The following is a 21,011-nucleotide window of genomic DNA, read 5'->3' on the forward strand; positions in this document are numbered from 1 at the left end:
AAGTATTCAGTGCTAGTTATAAAAACACAATTATCATCAGTCAGTATGTTTACATCTTTAGACAAAACACACACACACACACACACACACATACACACACACCACACACACACACACACACACACACACACACACACACACATACACACACACATATATATATATATATATATATATATATATATATATATATATATATATATATATATCAGATATATTTTGGGGCCAACAAAGAGGCAGCAGAGTGAGCTTTTGTGCATCTTTGTAGACATGAATCAATAGTTGTAGCATCACAAAGCGCTGCCATGAATGATCTTGGGGCATTTTTCTGGCTGGATGCAGTAGTTGTTATGGAGAACCAGTCCAGCAGGACACTGGCAGCCTGGGACACAGGGCTTGAAGCAGTGGCTCTCTATCACTCCCAGTGGTACGTCAACATTAAAGCATGTTACGGGACAAGGTGGGCCGCACTCGTCGAACACAAAGCCTCGCTCCGCAGGACAGCCCACAGCTGGGGAAGAAAGAGGGAAAGAAACAAAATAATGAGAAACAGGGAACAATGTGATGTCTGTTGTTTTAAAGGATGGACGTATCTACCGAATCTTACGGACACCTAATTTATTGATTTGCAGTCAAACAGCGAATGTCTAAAGGCCCTGAAAGCTGTCCCAAATCATTTTTATGACTGAGCAGGAATGATTAAAGATTACATTTTACTCACCACAGAGTGATGTGCTCCTCCACTGCAGGATGACTCCTGCTTCTCTGCACTGGCTGGCGTAGGCCTCCAGTGCGTCACACAGACACTCATCAGTATTGGCCCCACACGCACAGAGGTCATAGACACAGGCGCCATACCACGGTTCAGGTGGAACGACACGGTGACAGGGCTTGAAGACTGTAGACTTGAGAACTTTACAGCGGGCGTTAGCCCCTTTCCTGGCCTGGTATCCAGCACAGGGATCGACATCTTGTCCAGGTCGACAGGATAAGAGTGAATGGTTTCCATTTGTCGTCTTAAATGAGAGGTTTTATATGCAAGTTAGACAACCTGCTTTTATATGACAGCCATTTTTGAGTTTTATATGTTGATTCAGTCTATTAAACATACTCTCCAACTGTTGCCAAAGTCAGATTCTGAGGTGGTGAGTTTGCCGGTGGACATTTGGAGGTCATCCTGGGGATACTTGTTGAAATTTCCACAAAGTCCACAGGTGCGTTCCTTGTACGAGCCTGGCACGCTCACTTCCAGGTGTGAACGGGGACTCCACAGCACCTGGAAGGACCACCAGATATATAACCCTGTCTTTATATATCGAACATTATTGATTGAACATTTACAGTAGATTTGAGGTACAACTGTACCTTTAATCCAATGTTAGTGTTGAGGAGGACAGTGTTGGCTTGCCGCTCTATAAAGATATACGGCTCTCTTAGAAAAGGCAAAGTCACAACCTCATCATTCACCTGAAGAACAGAAGCACAGTTGAATGAACATGTTTGACAAAAGTTTTCAACTTTCAGCTTTTTGAAAACACAAACCTTCACAACAAATTCTTGGAGCAACTGCACAGCAACACCACTTATAAAGACGGTCACCTCCTTAGTCCAGGACACTCCTTTACGCCCACGATCATCATTTGTAACATGAACACTGCACAAAAAATAATGAGTCACTGATATTCTATTAATTCTCTTAACATATTTCTGATTCTGCTCATTTTGCCCAGCCTGTCAGTATGAGTGTAGAGCCATGTCTCTGAAGGCTTGTCATGTTTTCATCAAATTCCCAAAAGGTTAACTGCATGCTGCTCTTTGTGGGATATTCAAGGCTTGGGATATGGGTCTATGAATAAAAAACTCATCATCCTCTCACCTGAAGTCTTCATCTTTACAATCCTTTGTCAGGATATATGTGCATGTACCCTGGAAGTGAAACATACGTCCATCGAAGGTGCGGTAGTGAGGGTCACCAAAGGCGATGCAGGTTGCTGGACGAGGAAGGCAGTGTGGACAACACAAACCTGGAATTACTGCAGGCATCTCATCCTGTCAGCAAACAAGTAGATTAGGTTTCACCAGAGATCACTAATGCTTTAGTGATCAGTAAAACTGCACAAAATGACGATGGATAGCGGGTTCAATTACATTTAAACACTTTTTACAAAAATCTAGCATTTTTGTTTTCGAGACCTTGAAAAACACGTTCAAGTTAAAGCATTCAAAAGGATTTCAGGAACACAAAACCGTGTAAACTGTTGACAAAATTATTTGATTTTGCAATAGAGATCTTATGGGAACATTTGTGGCAAAATGTTATACCACCCAAGTACTCACTGCTGCACAGGTGAGAGGAGGACATCGTTCACTCCGACAGTGGACGTCTCCAGACACACACATGCAGTTGGTGCATTCATCCACCTGCCAATGTTCATCAGACTGATACTGGGTTCCTTGATACAAACAAGACTCCCTTGAATCTGCAGCATAAGCACACATAAAAAGAGATTTCACAAACATACACACAAAAGACTAAAATGAGACATTCAGCATGCAGTGCAGCAGCAGCCATTTTGTTTGCTCCCTCAGACACCTTGGCATTCGTTGCAACATTTTCCTGGGAGCTTCACTTGTGTTTGTCCATTCACACAGACTACAGGAGGACACTCTTCAGTGCTGCACTCAACATGGCCCAACTGGTGATACATGTAAAAAGAACACAGTATCTGGGTCATTACAATAATCATTACAATGATTAAATCAGCACACATGAGCTCTACTAAATTGCTCTGAAATTCAAGAAGGAACCAACATTAAAGTTGCTCAATGATTCAATGATTTCTTAGTAGAAGCACCATTCTGAAAATGTTCTTGTATCAATTATTGTCTTGATGTGGTCTGTTGCCAATTATATTTCTATGCAGATGTTAGCATACAGTAAGAAGTTTAAATGTTGTCTTACTTACATTACAAACACATGTGACACAATCATTATCGCAGTCTTTCCAGCTGGCGCCATTAGCGAAGCGCTTATCCTGACCCTCAATCAAGCATTCTGCAGAAAAAAAAAACAAGATGCAGAATTATGTGTAATACCTGAAAGATATTACAAATACATACATTATGTGTTCAGCTATAATGCATTCTTGATTATAGCTGAACACAAAATGTTCAGCTATAATCAGGTGATCAAATTGTGTTGTGATCAAAATAGGTGATCACATCACCTATTTTATTTGATCAATTTATAACATGAGCTCTCACCGTTGCACACAGGACAGCAGGAATCTGGGGGAGTGAAATGTTCATCACTAGGGCAATTTAGCGTTGGACATGGTTGCTGCAGGCATGTCCATGTCAGGTCCTGCACAGAAAAAAATGTTAGTTCAATACCTTTGACTGTGACAAATACTTGTTTTAAAAAATCTTTTGGAATTACTCTGATATTAACTCCCTCTTTAAGGTTACAAGAAAATGTCATATGATATTCTACTGTAAGTTCAAACAGCGTGAAGTAGCTTGCTTAGTATATCAGTCATAAAATAAAATCAAAATGACTTTTTTGGATGGAATTGAGATTGTCAGACTTGGTAAGATATTTGCAGTGCAAAAGTCACCTGTTTTGTAATCATAGTGTACTTGTGTAAATAAACTTTATGGTTGTCACATAAAAAATGTGTAGTACTGTGTACTTTTATCTCCATATTGTACCTGTGACTAAAGTGTTGCAGCTATATTACCTTGCACTGGCAGGTAAAGCAGGGGTCATCTGTTGCTAGCACCTCGTTGCCAATCAGTGTGTTAGTACAATTAGTGAGAGGCTCTAAGCACAAAAACACATGTCAGAGGCACTGATCAACAGTGAAATAACAGTTTCTTTTACTAAATCGTAATACTTACGTGCACAGACAGGACAGCAGGAATCTGGTCCTGAAAATAGGATGTTGCTCTTGGGACAGTCTACTAGGCTGGGACACTGCTTCCTGTAACACTTCAGGTGTTGCTGTCCATCAGGCAACACCTAAGGACAAAATAGATTGAATCTCACCTAGATGGATGGATGGATGGATGGATATAACTATAACTTCAACATCCCAAAGTAATTTTCTACCTCACATGTGCAGATCTGACAGGGATCATTGGCAGGATGGAAACTGTCCCCTGGACCGTACACTCTGCCCTCAAATATGCAATCTTCTCCAAAATCAACAAGATATCATTACCCCAAAAGATAAAACATGTGACAAACAAAGAAAATACCAAGTGAATTTGCTCACCGGCACACACTGGACAGCACTCGCCAGGCACCGTCATGAAGTTGACACATGGCGATACGCAATGTACTTCAGAGCAGGTGGTCACTCCATTCACACACATGCAAGTCATGCAGGGGGTGGAATCTGCAAACCAGCTGCTGCCCTCCGCATGCTGCTCTCCTCCATACATACAACCTGAAACATAAAAACCTTTATAGCACAATTTAAAAATTTAATTTTAAAAATATATCACCTTCTGAGGCCTGGCAGGCCTCAGAAGGTGTTCTGAGGTGTTCTGAGGCCTTGTTCTTTTATAAAACTTGAGTATTTATTTATTTATTTTAAAATGAAGTCGCTGTTTACCAGACATTTTTATTTAGTTTAGCCAACTAAACTAAATTTAGGCAATTTCTGCGTTTTGGGAAAGTTCTTGAGAAACTCCTAGAAGGCAACTTCTAATTTCAATTATAGTCCCAGGTTCGGTCTGAGAAGGCACCTGATAAATACTGAGAAAATTAAATTTCCCCAAAAAACGATCAACTCTACGTTCTAAGAACAGAGTCTCCTCTGTCACCCATTATGTTCCAGAAAGAGGCTGGTTAATTCTGGAAAAATAGCTGGTAAATTTTATGAAAGTTTATGAAAGTACATGATAAGTTTCAGACAGTAATCTTAAGACATACCTGGTAAGTTGTGGAAAGTACTAAAGAGGTTCCAGAAAGTAACCTCAAAGGTCTAGAAAATACCAGTTAGATTATGAAAACTGACTAGATGATTTCTAGAAACAACCCCAAAACTTGCAGGGAAGTAAGTGCTTGATTAGGATAAGTATCTAATTAGAATCAGGAAATTACTCTAGAAAAGTAACCTCTAAGCTACGGGTGCCCAAAGTCGGTCCTCAAGGGCTGGAATCCTGCATGTTTTAGTTCTCTTGTTTTAGTAACAACCTTTTCAGCATCTCAATGTTCTTCTCAGGCCTTCTAAGGAGCCATCATTGGACCCTGGTGTGTTAAACAAGGGAGAGAACTAAAACATGGAGGATGCCGGCCCTTGAGGACCGACTTTGGGTGCTTGAGTGAGCTTTGCAAAACCCTGTATTCTGAAATTCTTCCAGTCTTACAATACCCATTATCTTTATGATTTGATTTGTTTTTTTTACCTCTACAGTGGGGACAGCAGGAACCTGGATCTGTCACCAGGTGAGGACATGACAGCTTGGGACACTCCAGAGGTGAACACTGAACCTCACCTTTCTGCAAGATTAAGACAGAATAATATTTAAAGGAAATTATATTGACTATATTGTAAGATAAAGAATTGGAAGCCAAACTCAAAGTTGAAACCTTGCAGGTGCAGATGGAGCAATTATTTGAACTCAGGGCCCATGTCTGTCCATCAGTGTACTTGTGTCCATTCAGCTCACACACTGAGATCACAAACATAGAGGAGACAAAGACATAAGGACCAGAGAGGAGCCTGATCAAAAAAGCTTTATGATTTAAAAATTACTTCCGAATGAGTATTCAAATTTACTTATTAAATACTTGGGGAATTAACATAAACTGCTGGCTTTGAAGTGAACTTTTATAAATAATCTGTGTCATCGTTCTGGCAAACAGCATGTAGACAAAATAGTCTTGTGTTATATCAATATGACCTTTCTACATTGTAGTCTTAATTTAGTAAAGCCAATCAAACAATTAGGACAAAACTGACTGACATCCTATATGTAGCGTAAATCTGCCTTGACAAATCTGGGCAACCATCTCCTCCATGTAGAGAGCCTAAAATGCCAAAGACATAACAAATAAAAATGGCACTGCGGATGGTAAGTCATTACATTTCACACTTCCAGGCGATCAGTATGTATATTGTATACTCATGAAGGCATGGTTGAAAATTCACAGATAGACTTCTTGCACTTTGAGACTGAATAAAGCTAGGACAATTTGGGATAGCTACCAAGTTTGCAATTGTCAAAAAGTATTTGATTGAACTGTAGGAACATTTAAAAAATCCAGACATGAAACCATAAACAAGACATCCTAACTTCTCAAGTTTTCTTGAGGAAATTGCAAGTTTCTCACCTGATGCCATAGATTTGGTGATATATTTCCAGGTTGAAAAGCAATACAGAAATAACTCAGTGCGTTTTTATCCAAAATCATCACCTGTGCACTCTGGGCAGCACTGTCCTGGCTCGGTAACGGGCTGATCGCATGGTGTCGGCGGACAGATGACAGAAGCACAAGAAACTGTTCCTCTGACACAAGTGCAGCGCTCACAGGGACTGGACATGGATGCAAAGGTGTGACCTTGAGTGTGCACAACACCCTCATAGAAGCAGTCATCACAAATAGGACAACAAGTATCAGAGGGGATGGGATGTAAGCAGTGAACTGGACAGGATCTTCTCTGACAGGTCACCACTTCATCCTGATCAGAAGAAAGAACGAAAGAGGAAGGTGACAAAAAGAGGAATTTGTTCAATAAAATAGATGGTTTGGTCATTTTATGCAGAAAATGTCAGACTGACCAGACAGGTGCACGTCGAGCAGGGATCAGATAGTGATGTAAAGGTGGAGCCAGACTCGTGCTCCTCACCCTGATGGAAACACCTCCCTGTGCAGACAGGACAGCACTCCCCTGGAGGCATCACTGGGTCTCTGCAAGCAGTGCTTGGACAAGATGTTTGAGCACACACCACACCACCATCCTGTACAAATAAATAAAGAGTAGTTAATATTCTTAATTGTAATACATTAAAATTTTGAAATAGTGCCTGAGGTGGTACCGTTTCTTTGTTGTAAGGTAACTGACAATTTAGCTCTATATACATCAACAAAACATTTTGAAATGCTTGCAAGAAATATGTCAGATGTTAAAACAAAACTAAAACCCAAAGCAATGCAAGCTTAAAAGACCACACAAAACTAAGATCAGATCACCAACAGTGATTTGTAGGCAAGTAGTAAGTTGCTGGGATAGCAGACCCATCATCCACCTGTCTAATAGTGGGTCCATAACTCACTCAGAGGAGTTCAGGAGAAGCTCATCTTGTTCTCCCCAACATCCTCAAATACCGTCCTCTCAGTTTTTCAAACAGCTGCTGACTGGAAAATACCTTGTGTTAAAACCCCAATCCAAACAGCTACACAACAAGAAGGAAGCTCTAAAAAATGTAGTTGAATAACATGGAAGTCACTGAAGATGTGGCCTGAACTCTGGGGAAGCTGATGGGTTGGCAAGATTGGGCCCAAGTCATGTTGCATTCAAACGTAAATAATATAATTTCCCTAGGATACAACTGAGTTTCAGACTGATAAATATGTCATTCACATGCAAAAACATGTTGTCCTTGTAGGATACAGTTCCTCCCATATTTCAAAGATTCTCCAGGAAGGGGAAGCATTAACATTATTGTTATGCTCATGTTGTTGAAGAGCATCAAGATGAAACCTCCCCACTTGGAGTCTTTGTTTCAGGTTGGCTCAATCAAAACTGTTCTATTACATTCCCAATATAATCTACTTCAACTCATGAGTTAGATACATTCACTAATACTTCATCTTGTAAAAAATAAGAAGAAATGGATGATGGAGATGTATAGAGAATAACTCCTAAAAGTAGTGCAATTTTAGTCGTTTATTTAATAAAGTGAAAATGGTTGAAACATGGTCAAAATAGCACAATTGTTCTTTATCTAAATTCCACCAAAAGCCCAATTGAAAATGTACAGAGAGGTAAAGTATTCGCCTGTATGACAATACCAGACAGAAGCAGCTCTGACAGTGGTCTTCAGGATGTGGGAATTGCTCTCCATTGGAGCAGCCCCGCCCATTGAAGTTACATCCATCACACACTCCACATGCACAACCATCCAGAGCTGGGTGTGCACATGGTGCAGAAGGGCATTTTCGGGCCACGCACACCACCTCTCCTCTCTGCAAAAACAAAACATGTAAAAAGAGCCCTGAAGAGTTTTGCATCAGTCGAACGGATAACAGATCACTCACTGAGCATGTGCAGTCCTGGCACTCCTGTTCTCCCACTGGCAAGACCTGGCCATCAACATAGGTAACACCCTGGAAATGACAACCTACACACACACACACATAGTGATGCGTCAGTCAGTCAGTCACTGAGCTGTGCTACATAACATAATATGGTTACCATCACAGATGGGGCATCCACATGGGCTGGTGACAGGATGAGGACAGGGAGCTGCTGGACATGGTTTCCTTGAACATCTCACTGAACCACTCTTTAGGTTGAAAAAAAAACAACAACTTATTAATGAGAAATAAAAAACAACACATTTTCTTTCAGTGAGGTTGGTACCTGACATGCACATTGAGAGCAAGGGTTTCCTGGATCAGGAATGGACTGTCCATTGACCAGGACCACGCCGTTATAGAAGCATCCTGACAAATCAAAGCATGCAGACTTGATCCCATTTATTACTAAGAGAACAGATGTACAATTAAAAATAGGTGAGATTCGAGGAAAAAAAAACACACTTTCACATTCTCCGCAGCACTGCCCAGGTGGTTTGTAAGGGTGGCTGCAATCTCCATAACAAGGTAACTTAGTGCAGGTGATGTCTCCTCCATAACAGTAACACACACCACAGGGGTCTTGGCCATCAGCAAACTCGGTACCATCAGGATATTCTTTACCACGAAATGTGCATCCTTTGAGAAGAAAATTGAGACGTTGCTCCAAAAGCTGCTCCTTCTGCAGAGTGTCACTACTGTTAGAGGTTTTATTCTCTTACCTTCACAGGACCTGCAGCAGTCTGTCCGTACTGGGTGGTTGCAGTTGGATGGTGGACAGCGCTTTCTTTCACACTGCACAGAACCTTCCTGACAAACGCAGACAGCGCACGGATCTGAGGGATCCTCCCAAGTCTCTCCATTGGCTCGCTCTTGACCCTGGTGCAAGCAGCCTTCTCAAAAGGATTCCACAGATAAACAAATCTGACATAAACAGTGGTTTGTTTCTATCTTGCAACGTCAGGAGATGGTGAATGTGTACCTTCGCAGGTCCGGCAGCAGTCCCGTGTAATGGGTTGAGAGCATGGAGCGGAGGGGCACGGCTTACGGTGACAGTGAACTGACCCGTTGTTGCAGGCACATGTTCGGCAGCTGTCAGCCGGGTGGTAGAAACGTTCCGTGTGTCTGAAGGACCTTTGCTCGAGCAGGCAGTCTGATGGAGGATCTGAAGCAACATATATATAAAAACAAATGGCATAAACCTTCACGCTTCATGTACTTGATGTGAATCACGGCATGCTAAGATGAGCCAAAAGAAAAAGAATAATGATCAAATTAAAATCTATATTTGCTGTAAGGTAATAATTTATCTATTAAGCAAATGGTTCAGCCAACATAGCAAACACACTTGGTGTGAATAGCATTGTGCAAATGTTTTAAACCACTCAAAATGTTTTTTTTAATGCAATTGCTCAGGAGCAACAGACTTTCTTGTTGCGTTTTGAACTGGTCTCACATGTTCAGTCAGGTATTCATTGAGCAAAGTTTTCTCAATGGGAGGATTTGTTTCTCACTAATAATAGACTCAAGTACTCAAAGGCATGAGTACTTGAGTGTAGAGGCTGTTGTAGGTCCTGAAATGCTTCTCTGAATTTCATAGTTTGTCCTTAAAATTAATGTTTGTCGGTTAAAGTAGACAAGTGTTGTAATGTTGTGGCTGATGATAATAACAACACATTTGCAACTCTGGTTATTTCACATCCTTACCAGCACACTGTGGGCAGCAGTCTCCAGGGATCACATTAGGATTGGAGCATTGCAGTGGAGGACACCTCCTCATTAGACATTGGACATTTCCATTCTGAAGCACAAGACAGACAGTTCAGTTTTAAGATCTGCTGTCAGTGAGAATTGTGTGCGTTAATTTTTACTATGCAGCTGCATGTCCTGCATTTGTCCGTTGGATGGGGAAAGTCTTGTCCATTGGGATACTCCTTCCCAGCATAGCTGCAACCTAGAAAGTAGAAAGTAAGTGGATGAAATCTTATTTAATTATATTTATTTTTTTAAATTTACTTTGAGAAAAAGAATGTAACTTTTTTGTTAAAAAATGTTTACCATTGCAGTTATTCTGGCAGCACGTTCCAGGCAGAGGAGCGTTACATCGAGGATGGGAGCAGTGTGTTTGATGGCAGTCAATCCTTCCGCTCACACAGGTACACTCCTCACACTCACTCACAGGGTTAGGAAAAGCCTCTCCGTTCACAAACACACGATTTTCAAAGGAGCAGTCTGGCAGTTAACAACAAAGAAGGTAATTCCGATAACTCAGACACAGCTGCAGATCAAGTTTTTTAACATTAACCACCATCTAAAATAAATACCTGGACATTTAGGACAGCAGTCTCCAGGACGAGTGTAGGAATTAGTGCAGTTTAGTGCAGGACAGCCCTGTCTTTCACAGCGAACGCTCCCATGCTGAGGAGAAGATGGGAATTTGTCAGCAGGAATAAAGGAAGAAATTGTTCTGTTCGGTAGTTAAACACTAACCAAACAGGTACATATGTGGCAGGGCTGGTCAGGGGTCGTAAATCTCTGTCCGTTGCTGTAAATTCGATGGTTGAAAGTGCAGCTGTCACAAATTTCACAACAGGAACCTGAGACAAGGAGTTGTTTGAAGGTTTAAAATTTACTATGAAATATTTGCACACATCCAAAGAAAACTGTCTCCAACATGCCAAGTCTTACCTGGGATCTTGCTGGGATGCAAACACTCAGCGGATGGGCACTGTACGTTTGAACATAATGTCTCCCCATTCACACAGGTGCAACTGGAACACGGACCCTCTGGTTGCCATGTAGAGCCGTCTTCGTATTCTACCCCCTCCAGCACGCATGCTACAACACAGAGCAAGATGCTCACTAATGCGTTGTAGCTTTGTGTATGTGTGAGACTGTGCGCTTGTGTAAAATTACCTTTGCAGACTGGACAGCAAAGATGAGGATCAATGGTGGGATTAGAGCACTGGACAGGAGAACATTTTTCTTCATAGCAATTTACATTTCCGGCCTGGATCGAAAACACAAAAATTTCACATATTCTTTGTTTAATACAGTTTTATAGAGCATATTTATTTGTGGCAGCTCTTTTATACATATACTTAAGACATTGAATAAACCAGTTTGGTAATCGCTGCAACCCCAAACCTGGTTGAGAATGTATGGACTGTGTCTAAAAGCCAAGGCACTGCAAGAAAACCAACAGCTCTAAATGAAGCATACAATGGCACGTTTATAAGAAGATTGGTCATACAATGGCACGTTTATAAGAAGATTGGTCAGGTATCTAGCTGAAAGCATGTTGATGGCTAAATGTAAACGTCTGTTGAGAATTATATAAATATAAAGTTTACATAATATATACACAGAATATACAAAATGTGTATTTTATATACACATAAAGACAGTTTAAAAAGTCTATCATATATTACAAATTTTGGCAAAAAATTCCGAATTGTGTAATTTCCTCTGGTGCATGCGACACAGACTTGCCTTACACCTGCACTGCAGGCAGGGTCCACTCCCAGGGGGGACAAACATTTTTCCATCAGCATACACTCTCTTGTCAAACTCACACTCTGCAAACACAACAAACACAAACCCCTATTTTTTTTCTCAGGTTTAAACCAGATGACGTGAGTGTTTACATACCTGCAGGAACGACATGACATGACAGATTTTTTATTCTGACCTTTGCATATGGGACAGCACTCTCCCTTTCTCCTGACTGGATGACTGCAGTGTACTGTGGGACAAGAGGCCTCCATTCGTTCACAAGACACCTCACCTTCCTAAGAAACAGATCAGAGATGGGATTAAATGTTGCACATGCTGCTGCATGCTGTCACATATCTGTTATCTAAAAATGCATGACATATCAAATTACAGCATTTTTAAAAAGGTTTTGGTTCACTTAAACTCATCAGAAGATAAAGTACTCTGCCAAATGTAAACAAAACCCAAATGTAATCATTTTTAGAGCAAATTTACTACCATAACACAAAAGTGCAAGGATAAATTATTGAAAATAATTTCATAAGAAAGAAAAATAAACCTCTGATCTTTTTGTAGTTTGGAAGCTATAGAGTGCTGGAATATCATTGTTCTAGAGCATCAATTCTTTTTCCAATACAGTTTCATAAGGATCACATAACAAAGAGAAAACATATTTCCACTTACAGAGCAGCGGCAAAGTAGGCAGGGATCGGTCAGGGGTGAGAACTTCTGACCATTCACGTAGACCTCTGATTCATATTCACACTGTTCACATCTACAGATCACACAACACTCACTTTTAGATATAATTTTTTTTTAAAAATGTGAGACGAATTGTTACAAGCTGTTACCTGAACATTTGAGATCAATAGATGAGCTGACACAAATCAAATTTAAGTAATGTGCTTAAGTTTATGAATACTTGTTACCGAGGGCAACAGTCACCAGGAGGATGCACGGGGCTGCGACACGTCAACGTCGGGCATTGAAGAGCTGAACACACTATGTTTCCATTCTAGTAGAGAAAAGGAACATGTGTACCTTGTAGTCACATGTTCCATTAAATATCTTCATATTTAATGAGGAGCTGTTCATTAATACAAAAAAAAAAACTGTTCATTAATACAGATACCACATACCTCACATGTACACTCCTGACAGCGGTCTCCAGTAGGAATTACAGCTTTGTTAGGGAACTCATGTCCATTCACACCGCAACCTACATGAAAGACACATACAAATATACACCATCCTTTCTTAGATTACAACTACAGGTAGAAAAAATAAATAAATCTCACCTTGACAAACTGGACAGCAGCTATTAGGAGGAGGAGCAGAAGGATGCTCACAAGGGGTGCTGCACTGTTCCCTCTCACAGTAAACATGACCTTCCTAATCCCAGAAGGAAACAGAAATTACATAAGATAAAGACTGGAAGTAAGCTAACGCCAAGCAGATGGTTATTTTTGAACCTCACCAAACAGGAGCACAGATCACAGGGATTCTCTGCTGACCTCCATCTGGCTCCGTGGTCGTGCCTGGCACCAGAGTGGGTACAACCTGCAAAGACACACTTGAGGTTTTGGTTCTTCTACTTCCAAGCATTTAGTTTGTTAGAAATAATATGCAGATCCTGGGATTAGTGTTGTTTTTCAAAGTAGAAAAATATTTTTATAAGCTAGATTATTAGAAATTGTGTATCTAGTAAATGGCCTTTATTGTGAAGTGCTTTATCAAGTTTGAGGACTCCAAAGTACTTTACACAGCAATCTATCCCTGAACCACTTATCTAAATATTCACACAATGAATTATGTACACATCATAATTGCGCTATGTCGGTTTTATATTACATTTCTTACATTTCCACATCTTCTTATGTTAAACTATAAATTTGAATATATATTCCTGGAATTTTATGAGATAAACTGAAATGCAACACTTGGTTTTGTGACGTCTATTTCTTTAGAGAATCGGAGAACAGGATGAAACCTATTGACTCTTAAGACGGTAAAGTATAACATATAATTCACGAAGCTAAAAACTAATTGCTTTTAGAGAATTTATTTTGTACCAAAGCTTTGCTTCAAACAAAACACACTGTGATAAAATAAAAATCCCATCATAAGAAAAACTAAAGTGTAGAATTTGTGTTGCTTTCCGTAACCATTTTGTGCGCAGTCACCTCTGCATTGTTGACAACAGTCTCCAGGCACCGTCTCCTGCACTGTGCAGTCCACTGAGAGGCACGGCAGCGGAGAGCACTCCCTGTTATCTCCCTGGTACCGACAAGACATTCAGAACAGACTGAAGAGGGCCAGTACATCATATTTGTGTGATGCATTGACCCAAAAACAAAACAGACTCTATGAATAATTTTCTATGATGCATTTTCTTTTGTTGTCAATGCCGAGTGTGAAAGTCTTACCTTACATGTGCATGTCTGGCAGCCATCAAGAACTTCATAGGATACATTGTGAACTTTATTGTCTGTCTCACATCCTAAAGATGACATACACTTTTAATGTTTGAGTGTCCATCTGAATATTCCAGCTGTTCGATTATGCAATGGTTAAGAGTATAACTGCACAACTTGGTAAAATAATAGAACCGCTTTGTCCTCATCTGCCTCCACAGATTTTGTTCACCTTATGTTCAAGCATACCAGAGACAGGCTGTAAAGCTCTATTAGGACCATAAAGTTGCCAGAGGCAAAACAGGCCCAAAAAGACATTTGTAGAGGTTTCCTTATAAAAAGAGAAGACCATTGCTCTACTAAGGGCGCTGAGAAAATCTTGTGAAAAAACAAATATTGCAGCACATCAAAGCCCTCATCAAATGTCATTTCCACTCAGCTACGATATTTCAGCAGTTAATTACTTTAATGACAGCACTCCAGAGGACAAAAAGTATGTGTTTGTTTATGTGAGCTGGCAAGAACCACAGAGTAAGGCATGGGCTAGAGGGGCTGCCTACTGTGCTAGTAGCCAAAAAGACCTGTCCTCGACAAAAGCATGCAAGATCAAAGTATGTGTGTGTGTGTATATGTGTGTGCTGCCTATCAGTTTGGTACCACTGACTCCTCTAACCCCCAAGAGGAGGTAATTTAGGAAAAAGATTAAGGGTGAGAGATAGAGACAGCCAGATCCACATAACCAGCAGAGCTAGAAAAAGACTTTCATTCTGAACAACGAACATCATCAGGACTCCTACTGTATTCTAATTAAAAGAGTCAAATTGTCTGAAAATCAGATTGCATATGCCCCATCGGTAAATGTGTAGGGATGCAATGCTGGATCCTCTAAATAAACTGACGTTTAAGGTTTAATTTTTCTAATCTAAGGAACATTGATTATGGAACATTCAAATAGTGTTTGAAGCATGCTTTAAGTAGTTCTTAATGAAAATATATATGTTAAAAGTTCAATTTGAACAGCTAATACAGTTTACTCAATAATAATTTACACTGTGCTTGTACATTTTGATGATAATGATAATGCAACAATGTTTTATCAGTCTCTCCCAAAATAATCTTTTGTTATCATGATTTGACCTCATATCAGTGTTATTGTCTCTGACATTTGTGTAGAACTTCACTGCGCTCACAAAAGCCCAGTTCAGGCACTTTCATCCAACAAAGCAGCAGTTTGTTATTCTGACAACCCGTCTGGGTCTAATAATTAAACCATTTAATCACTGAAGAACGTTGCTCTGCTGTTTTTAGATTTTTCTCGTTTTAAATTTAACTGTCATCTGAAGGTTTTTTTTCAAACTTCTTATGTAAGATTCTGATTTTAGCATACCATATTTCCAGTGTGGACCTCCAGCTGTGAGTAGCTCTGAGCAGTTCTGCTTCACCCCAGTTGACTCAGAATTAAACCCAGATGTACACTGTTCTAAAACTGTAAAATTGTTAACAGTAACTTTTATAACAGACTGAAGTGGGCCAAACAACATATGTATGATGAATTGACCCATAACAATTTGATTAGCCAGAGGACAACTGGATTCATATGATTTGAAACCAAATCAACCATCCAGACTGAAATACTTGCTTAAATACTGTGTTGGTGTGGGTGCTAACCAGTACTGTTATATATATGTATATAATTCACAGAGCCATAAGAAATTGGACAGCTTTTGGAGCTTTTTTTGTGTTTAAGTATCCTGAGTTTGGGGGGATAGGTGCAATGAAACACGGTTTGGGGTTGAAAGATCAACACAAAACATGCGTTTCCAGTCTAACAGTGATATAATTATTTTAGGCAGCCAGTCCCCTACAACTCAACAGTGGTTTTAATCTGGACCACTATAAAAAAAAAACTTCAACGTGCATCCTTGGCTGTGAGATTTAAATTACCTCCGTCACTTTTGCTTGTTTGGCATGTGACCTTTCCAGATGAACACAAACACACAGTGTTGGGGTCAGCCTGCCAGCGCTGGCCGTCCTCCACTTCGTGTCCCTCCCATATGCATTGTCGCCTCACGCACTCACATCCCTCCAGGTAGTTTACACGGGTTTGTAGATCTCGATTCTGCTCCAGACCAAAAAAAGACAATTGTATTAGGTTTAATACTTTTGAAAAAGTAAAATATTTTGGCTCTAATGATCACCTGTGCTTTGACCATATCCAGCATACGGGCCATCTCCTCCAGCTTGTTTTCCAGTACCCCCAGTCTGTCCACTCTCTGCTCCTGAGAGTCAGATTTTACCCCATAAGGAGATCCTGGAGGCCCCAGAGCTGCAGCCCTCTGCTGCTGGTCTGCCTGGACGTTCCCGGGATAATGGTCGGTTTCCTCCCATGGCCTGTTGTTCGTTTGATGTTTACTGGGTGAACCATCATGCTGCAACATTTGTCTAGTGTCAGTTATGGAATTTGGACCATGTGTGTCTTTGTAATGAGACAGAGGCAGGTCATCTTGAAGAGGAAATGGGCCATGTGTGGGAGAAAAGAAAAGCAAAAGATTACTTTTTTTCCCTTCTTTTTCTTAATGAACAGAAGGAGAACTCTGAACCCTAAACAAACATCCTGGAGATCACAAAATGAAGATCCACACAGGAATAACAAACAGACTGGCCATGGAATGTTTTAGTTAAAAAGCTGGTAGCAATACAAGTAACAGCAAATTAACAGGCTGAACTAATGAGAGAGAAAAATATGTTATAAAAAACAATCAGGGGGATCCCAGAGCAGCCAAAGGCAAACTACACACTAAATCCTGTCAGGAAACATATTTAGATTTACATTAAAAATGTTCACCTGTAATGTTGTCACAGCTCCATGGACGTCTTACATATGCTTCCAGTGATAATTCAGCTGTTTTCAGATATCCCTGCATAGAAACGAAAACCATTTTTAATGTTGTATTTTACAGCCTCTTTCTGTGTTTATTACATTTTATGACGTCTTTAATATTTATGCTTGCAGCATGTGTCTTCAATCACTCAATATCAGAACTCCTGGAACACAGAAGACAATAAAGTAAAACTAAGAAAGTAAAAATAACATAATTATCATGGAAAATCAATCATGCACACCTTGAAACTTTTCACGTTGTGTCATGATCCCAAACAATGTGTTTTACGGATGAAGTGTGACAACAAGGAGCTGTTGTTGAAAGAAAGCTATGAGAGTTTCGCTACGTCATGTCGGAAAGACAACAGACATGGGGAGCTGGTCAGAGTTGATCAGAAATGTAAGGAGCATGACATGCAGAACATTTCTAGAAGAAGACAGGCATGCAAAAACTTGAGATTTGTAAGGAGGTTCATCTAGCAGGACAGGGACACTGAAAATAAAGCTAAAGATCGAAGAGCTTTTTTTATATCAAAGCGCATCCATGTGTGTAAGGGGCCAGACAAAGTCCAGACCTAAGTCCAAGTAAAATTCTTTACTTTGTGTTGGTCTGTAAACAGATGTGATGGACAAAACTTTGAAGAGAATATATTATTGAAAGGGTCTCTGCTATATGTGGATGAAACTCACAATAAATTTGCTGTCTTTTTTTCCCGGTGTGCTCCCAAGAGCAATGACAACATCATGTGGAATGCGCAAGCGGATCCTGTTTTCACTCTTTATTCCTATAACAACAGGTTCTTGGCAATCAGCATAAAATACCAATCTGTCCGGCTCCAGGCTCACAGCCAATTGCACCCATTCGCTGCCACGGATGGGATTTCTTTGGGGAAAATAAAAGCGGGCAAGTGATACTGCAGCAGATTGGTAGTCCAAATGCAGAGAGTTATTGATGGTGGAGGAGATGATTTGGAGTATAGGTGAGGTCGCTGAGGAGAGAGAAAAGAGTGTAGCACTGGATCCTGGTGCCTGACGTCCAACCAAATGCACTCCAATGCTGCCCTGAAAGTTGGAGTGCAGGAAGCTGGAGTATTCCTGAGGGAGGATCAGGTAAGATGCTCTGTGACGTATTTTAAATGTCACGCCGTTTGGACTCTGCAGTCTGGAAACACCACTTCTCTGCTGAGATACGTTTACTGCTGCTAGAAGGTCAATTGCTACAAAATGAGAAAGGAGAGAGGAAAAAACAACATGAATCTATACAGCATCAGGACAGAATGACGACCAGGATGTCAGTGAGCTTTATGACAGTCTCATGTCTGCTTCATAGACATCAGCAGATGATTATGATGCTACAAGGCTGATCTGTGAGCTTGGAGGACAATAAACATCATGTAAGAAAACATTTCCACTGTCTAAAGCTGTTCCTATTTAATAAACAGGACCAGTGGAAGCAGATGTAAATGTCTTGCACTTTACAAAACTCTGACAGTTGTCTTGTCAGCAGGGATACCTTGAGGGGGGGGAAATCATAATTTGGTGTTGAAATATCGATTCAAAATGATCTCATTTGCTATTTAAATTGATAATAGATTAAATTCTAATCGGTAAAATTTATAGAAATACCTCAATACATGCACCCATCTGTTTGCAATCAATCTATGAAGATACTTCCACCTTTTGAGTTGAATTATTGAAATAAATTAAGCCAATAAGATAGAAACCTGTGCACTGACAGCAGTCTGTCACACACAGCAGTGGACATAATGATACATCTCAATAGCGCGTGTCAAATTATAAAATATTTCAGGCTCAATAAGAGACGTTGACCTTTTACATCTACATTGCAAGTAATGACTTGGATGCAACGCCTGATGCATTTTACAAATTATCTCAATGATTTATTCCAACATTATAGTTGGGCATTATAGTTCTTTGGATGAATTTGCTTTGCATTATCAATTAAATCAAGCATTATAAAGATAATATACTTCTTGTGTGACTGCAAAGGTTTTAATTATTTTTCTTAGCGCGTATTCATCTAATATTAAAGTTTCACACGTATACTGACTTAGATATTTATATATATATTTATTAAAAATCCGCTATTCGATTGCGACTCATGCAGTAATCTCACCATCTTCCCGGTTCGGGGCAGAGTGTCCACGCAAAAACATCACAAACATCCACGGCAAATGCAAGTTGAGCAGCAGCAGCGCCGTCCTCAGTTTGCTGCTCTCCATTCTTCAGGATCAAAACCCGACCAGCTCACATGAAGAGCCTGGCGCGCATTGTCCGTTTGGCCCGATCAGATGCCACAAAGTGCAAGCTGGCACTTCTCAGCGCTCCTCCGCGGGCGGTCAGACCTCTCCAGAGAGCGCGCGGAGGGAAACATGAAACATCTGGATCCAGGCAGGGCGTCGCTCCACTGCAGTCTCACTCTGAAACCCCCTCGGGGCCTTTGCTTCACTGTTTGCAGTCAATTGAAGCACATTAACTACTTTTTGTGCATGGGCTTTTGTAAAACGCAGGAAGGGGGTGAAAATGTAGAAATGTAGGCTTTTAGGTCAAAATGTTCAGGTGCTCAATCTGTGGGAGGTCACTAAGTCCTTATCTCTATGCGTCTCTCAAACAGGGATGTCTCTGAGTATATTTTTGTCTTCCCTAGTTTTTTTTCTTCTTCATCTTTGTTTTCCCCATTTTTTTTTTTTTTTTTTTTTTTTTTTTTTTTTTTGCATGAGGGGAAACAATTTGAGTCTGTAGGATTCAGTGGTGTTGATTTCCTATAAGACCCCGGCGCTGGAAATCAGCTAAAACCTGGTCTGGAGACTGGAGGGGAGTCATTCTGAAGAAGAATATGTTGAGTGAATGTGTGCACAGGCAGAGAAAAGACAGAGGGTGGAGGTAAACACAGCCTGATCTCACTGCTTTTGAAAGCAGTCCCTGAGTGCATCCCACTGTGCACCAAACCTCGTCAGTCTCCACAACAATTCTCCCGGATCTTCTTGACCATTAGAAGCCCTCAAGAAGCAACTCTTAGACTTTACTGGTATTAATGTGCCCATATATCTTGATTAAGTATTGTGTAAGGATCGTGCTTTAAAAACCAGTCAGGTGTTTCCTTTTGGATTCCCAAGAGCAGAGGTTCTGTTATCGCTCTGTTGTCAGATTGTTTTCTCACAACATCCACTGCAGAAGATCCATACAATACGGTCGGACCCGATCTAAGATCTTCCCACTCTCGTTCCACATACCAAACAAAACCTCATCTGTGACTCATGCCTCTTTGTCTGTAATAACAAATTCACCCCCTTCCCCACAAGGCTCCAGAGGGTGCATGTTTTCCAACATAGATCCTTTGAAGAGTATAATGCTTTTAGCCAATGGGGGCTGATTCAGAATTTAGATAAAGAGGTAGGTTAGAGATAATGCTAGAACTTATTGTAGAATCACCGAGAAACTCTGTTTAAGAAAAAAGCTTTACAATACTTTTCAGTATTTTGCAAAAGCATTCATTCCCCTTGAACTTGTTCCTACGACTGCAACCTTCAAATTCCTGAAATTTGCTGCAAGTTCCTCTGGACATGTCACTGATGATCTCCAGCAGTTTTCTGAAGCTGAATTCGTAAATAAATATGACAAGAATGACTTTTTGTAATACATAATTGTAACCAAATGCCCATGTCTCTATTACTCACCACTTTAATGTCGGTCTGTGAAATTAATTCATTTATCACAATAAATATATGAATGTTTGCAGCTTAATGTGACTAAATGTGAATAAGTTCAAGGGGTCAAGCATCTCTCTCATCCTTTAGCCACATCTCTGCTGACATCCAGTGGTAAAGTCTAGTCACAGTACATCAATATGCATTTCCTTTTACTCCTATGATGCAGTCACCGAAAGTGA

General features: G+C 40.4%; 1 protein-coding gene across 1 annotated transcript; it reads right to left on the bottom strand.

Annotated features, from left to right (window-relative positions):
- Positions 1-215: 215 nt before the first annotated feature.
- kcp (kielin cysteine rich BMP regulator) lies at positions 216-19,791 on the bottom strand. The gene is made up of 46 exons (XM_055039238.1): positions 19,239-19,791; positions 17,792-18,318; positions 17,066-17,138; positions 16,419-16,723; positions 16,165-16,339; positions 14,233-14,306; positions 13,990-14,083; positions 13,284-13,366; positions 13,105-13,198; positions 12,946-13,025; positions 12,736-12,821; positions 12,491-12,581; positions 12,003-12,102; positions 11,804-11,889; positions 11,228-11,321; positions 11,000-11,149; positions 10,802-10,908; positions 10,636-10,729; positions 10,370-10,543; positions 10,183-10,265; positions 10,019-10,112; positions 9,294-9,476; positions 9,034-9,204; positions 8,777-8,950; positions 8,598-8,680; positions 8,430-8,520; positions 8,273-8,355; positions 8,027-8,200; positions 6,793-6,972; positions 6,428-6,692; positions 5,600-5,682; positions 5,416-5,509; positions 4,278-4,451; positions 4,112-4,194; positions 3,901-4,021; positions 3,741-3,823; positions 3,265-3,364; positions 2,967-3,055; positions 2,594-2,696; positions 2,338-2,480; positions 1,877-2,049; positions 1,543-1,654; positions 1,366-1,467; positions 1,112-1,276; positions 722-1,016; positions 216-511 (listed from the first exon to the last, which is right to left on the bottom strand). The coding sequence occupies exons 1-46, from the start codon at positions 19,342-19,344 to the stop codon at positions 291-293; spliced, it is 6,315 nt and encodes a 2,104-aa protein (XP_054895213.1). The 5' UTR covers positions 19,345-19,791; the 3' UTR covers positions 216-290.
- Positions 19,792-21,011: the final 1,220 nt, after the last annotated feature.

Source organism: Poeciliopsis prolifica, unplaced genomic scaffold (assembly GCF_027474105.1).
Source record: "Poeciliopsis prolifica strain line A6 unplaced genomic scaffold, Auburn_PproV2 SCAFFOLD001, whole genome shotgun sequence".
Lineage (NCBI taxonomy): Eukaryota > Metazoa > Chordata > Actinopteri > Cyprinodontiformes > Poeciliidae > Poeciliopsis > Poeciliopsis prolifica.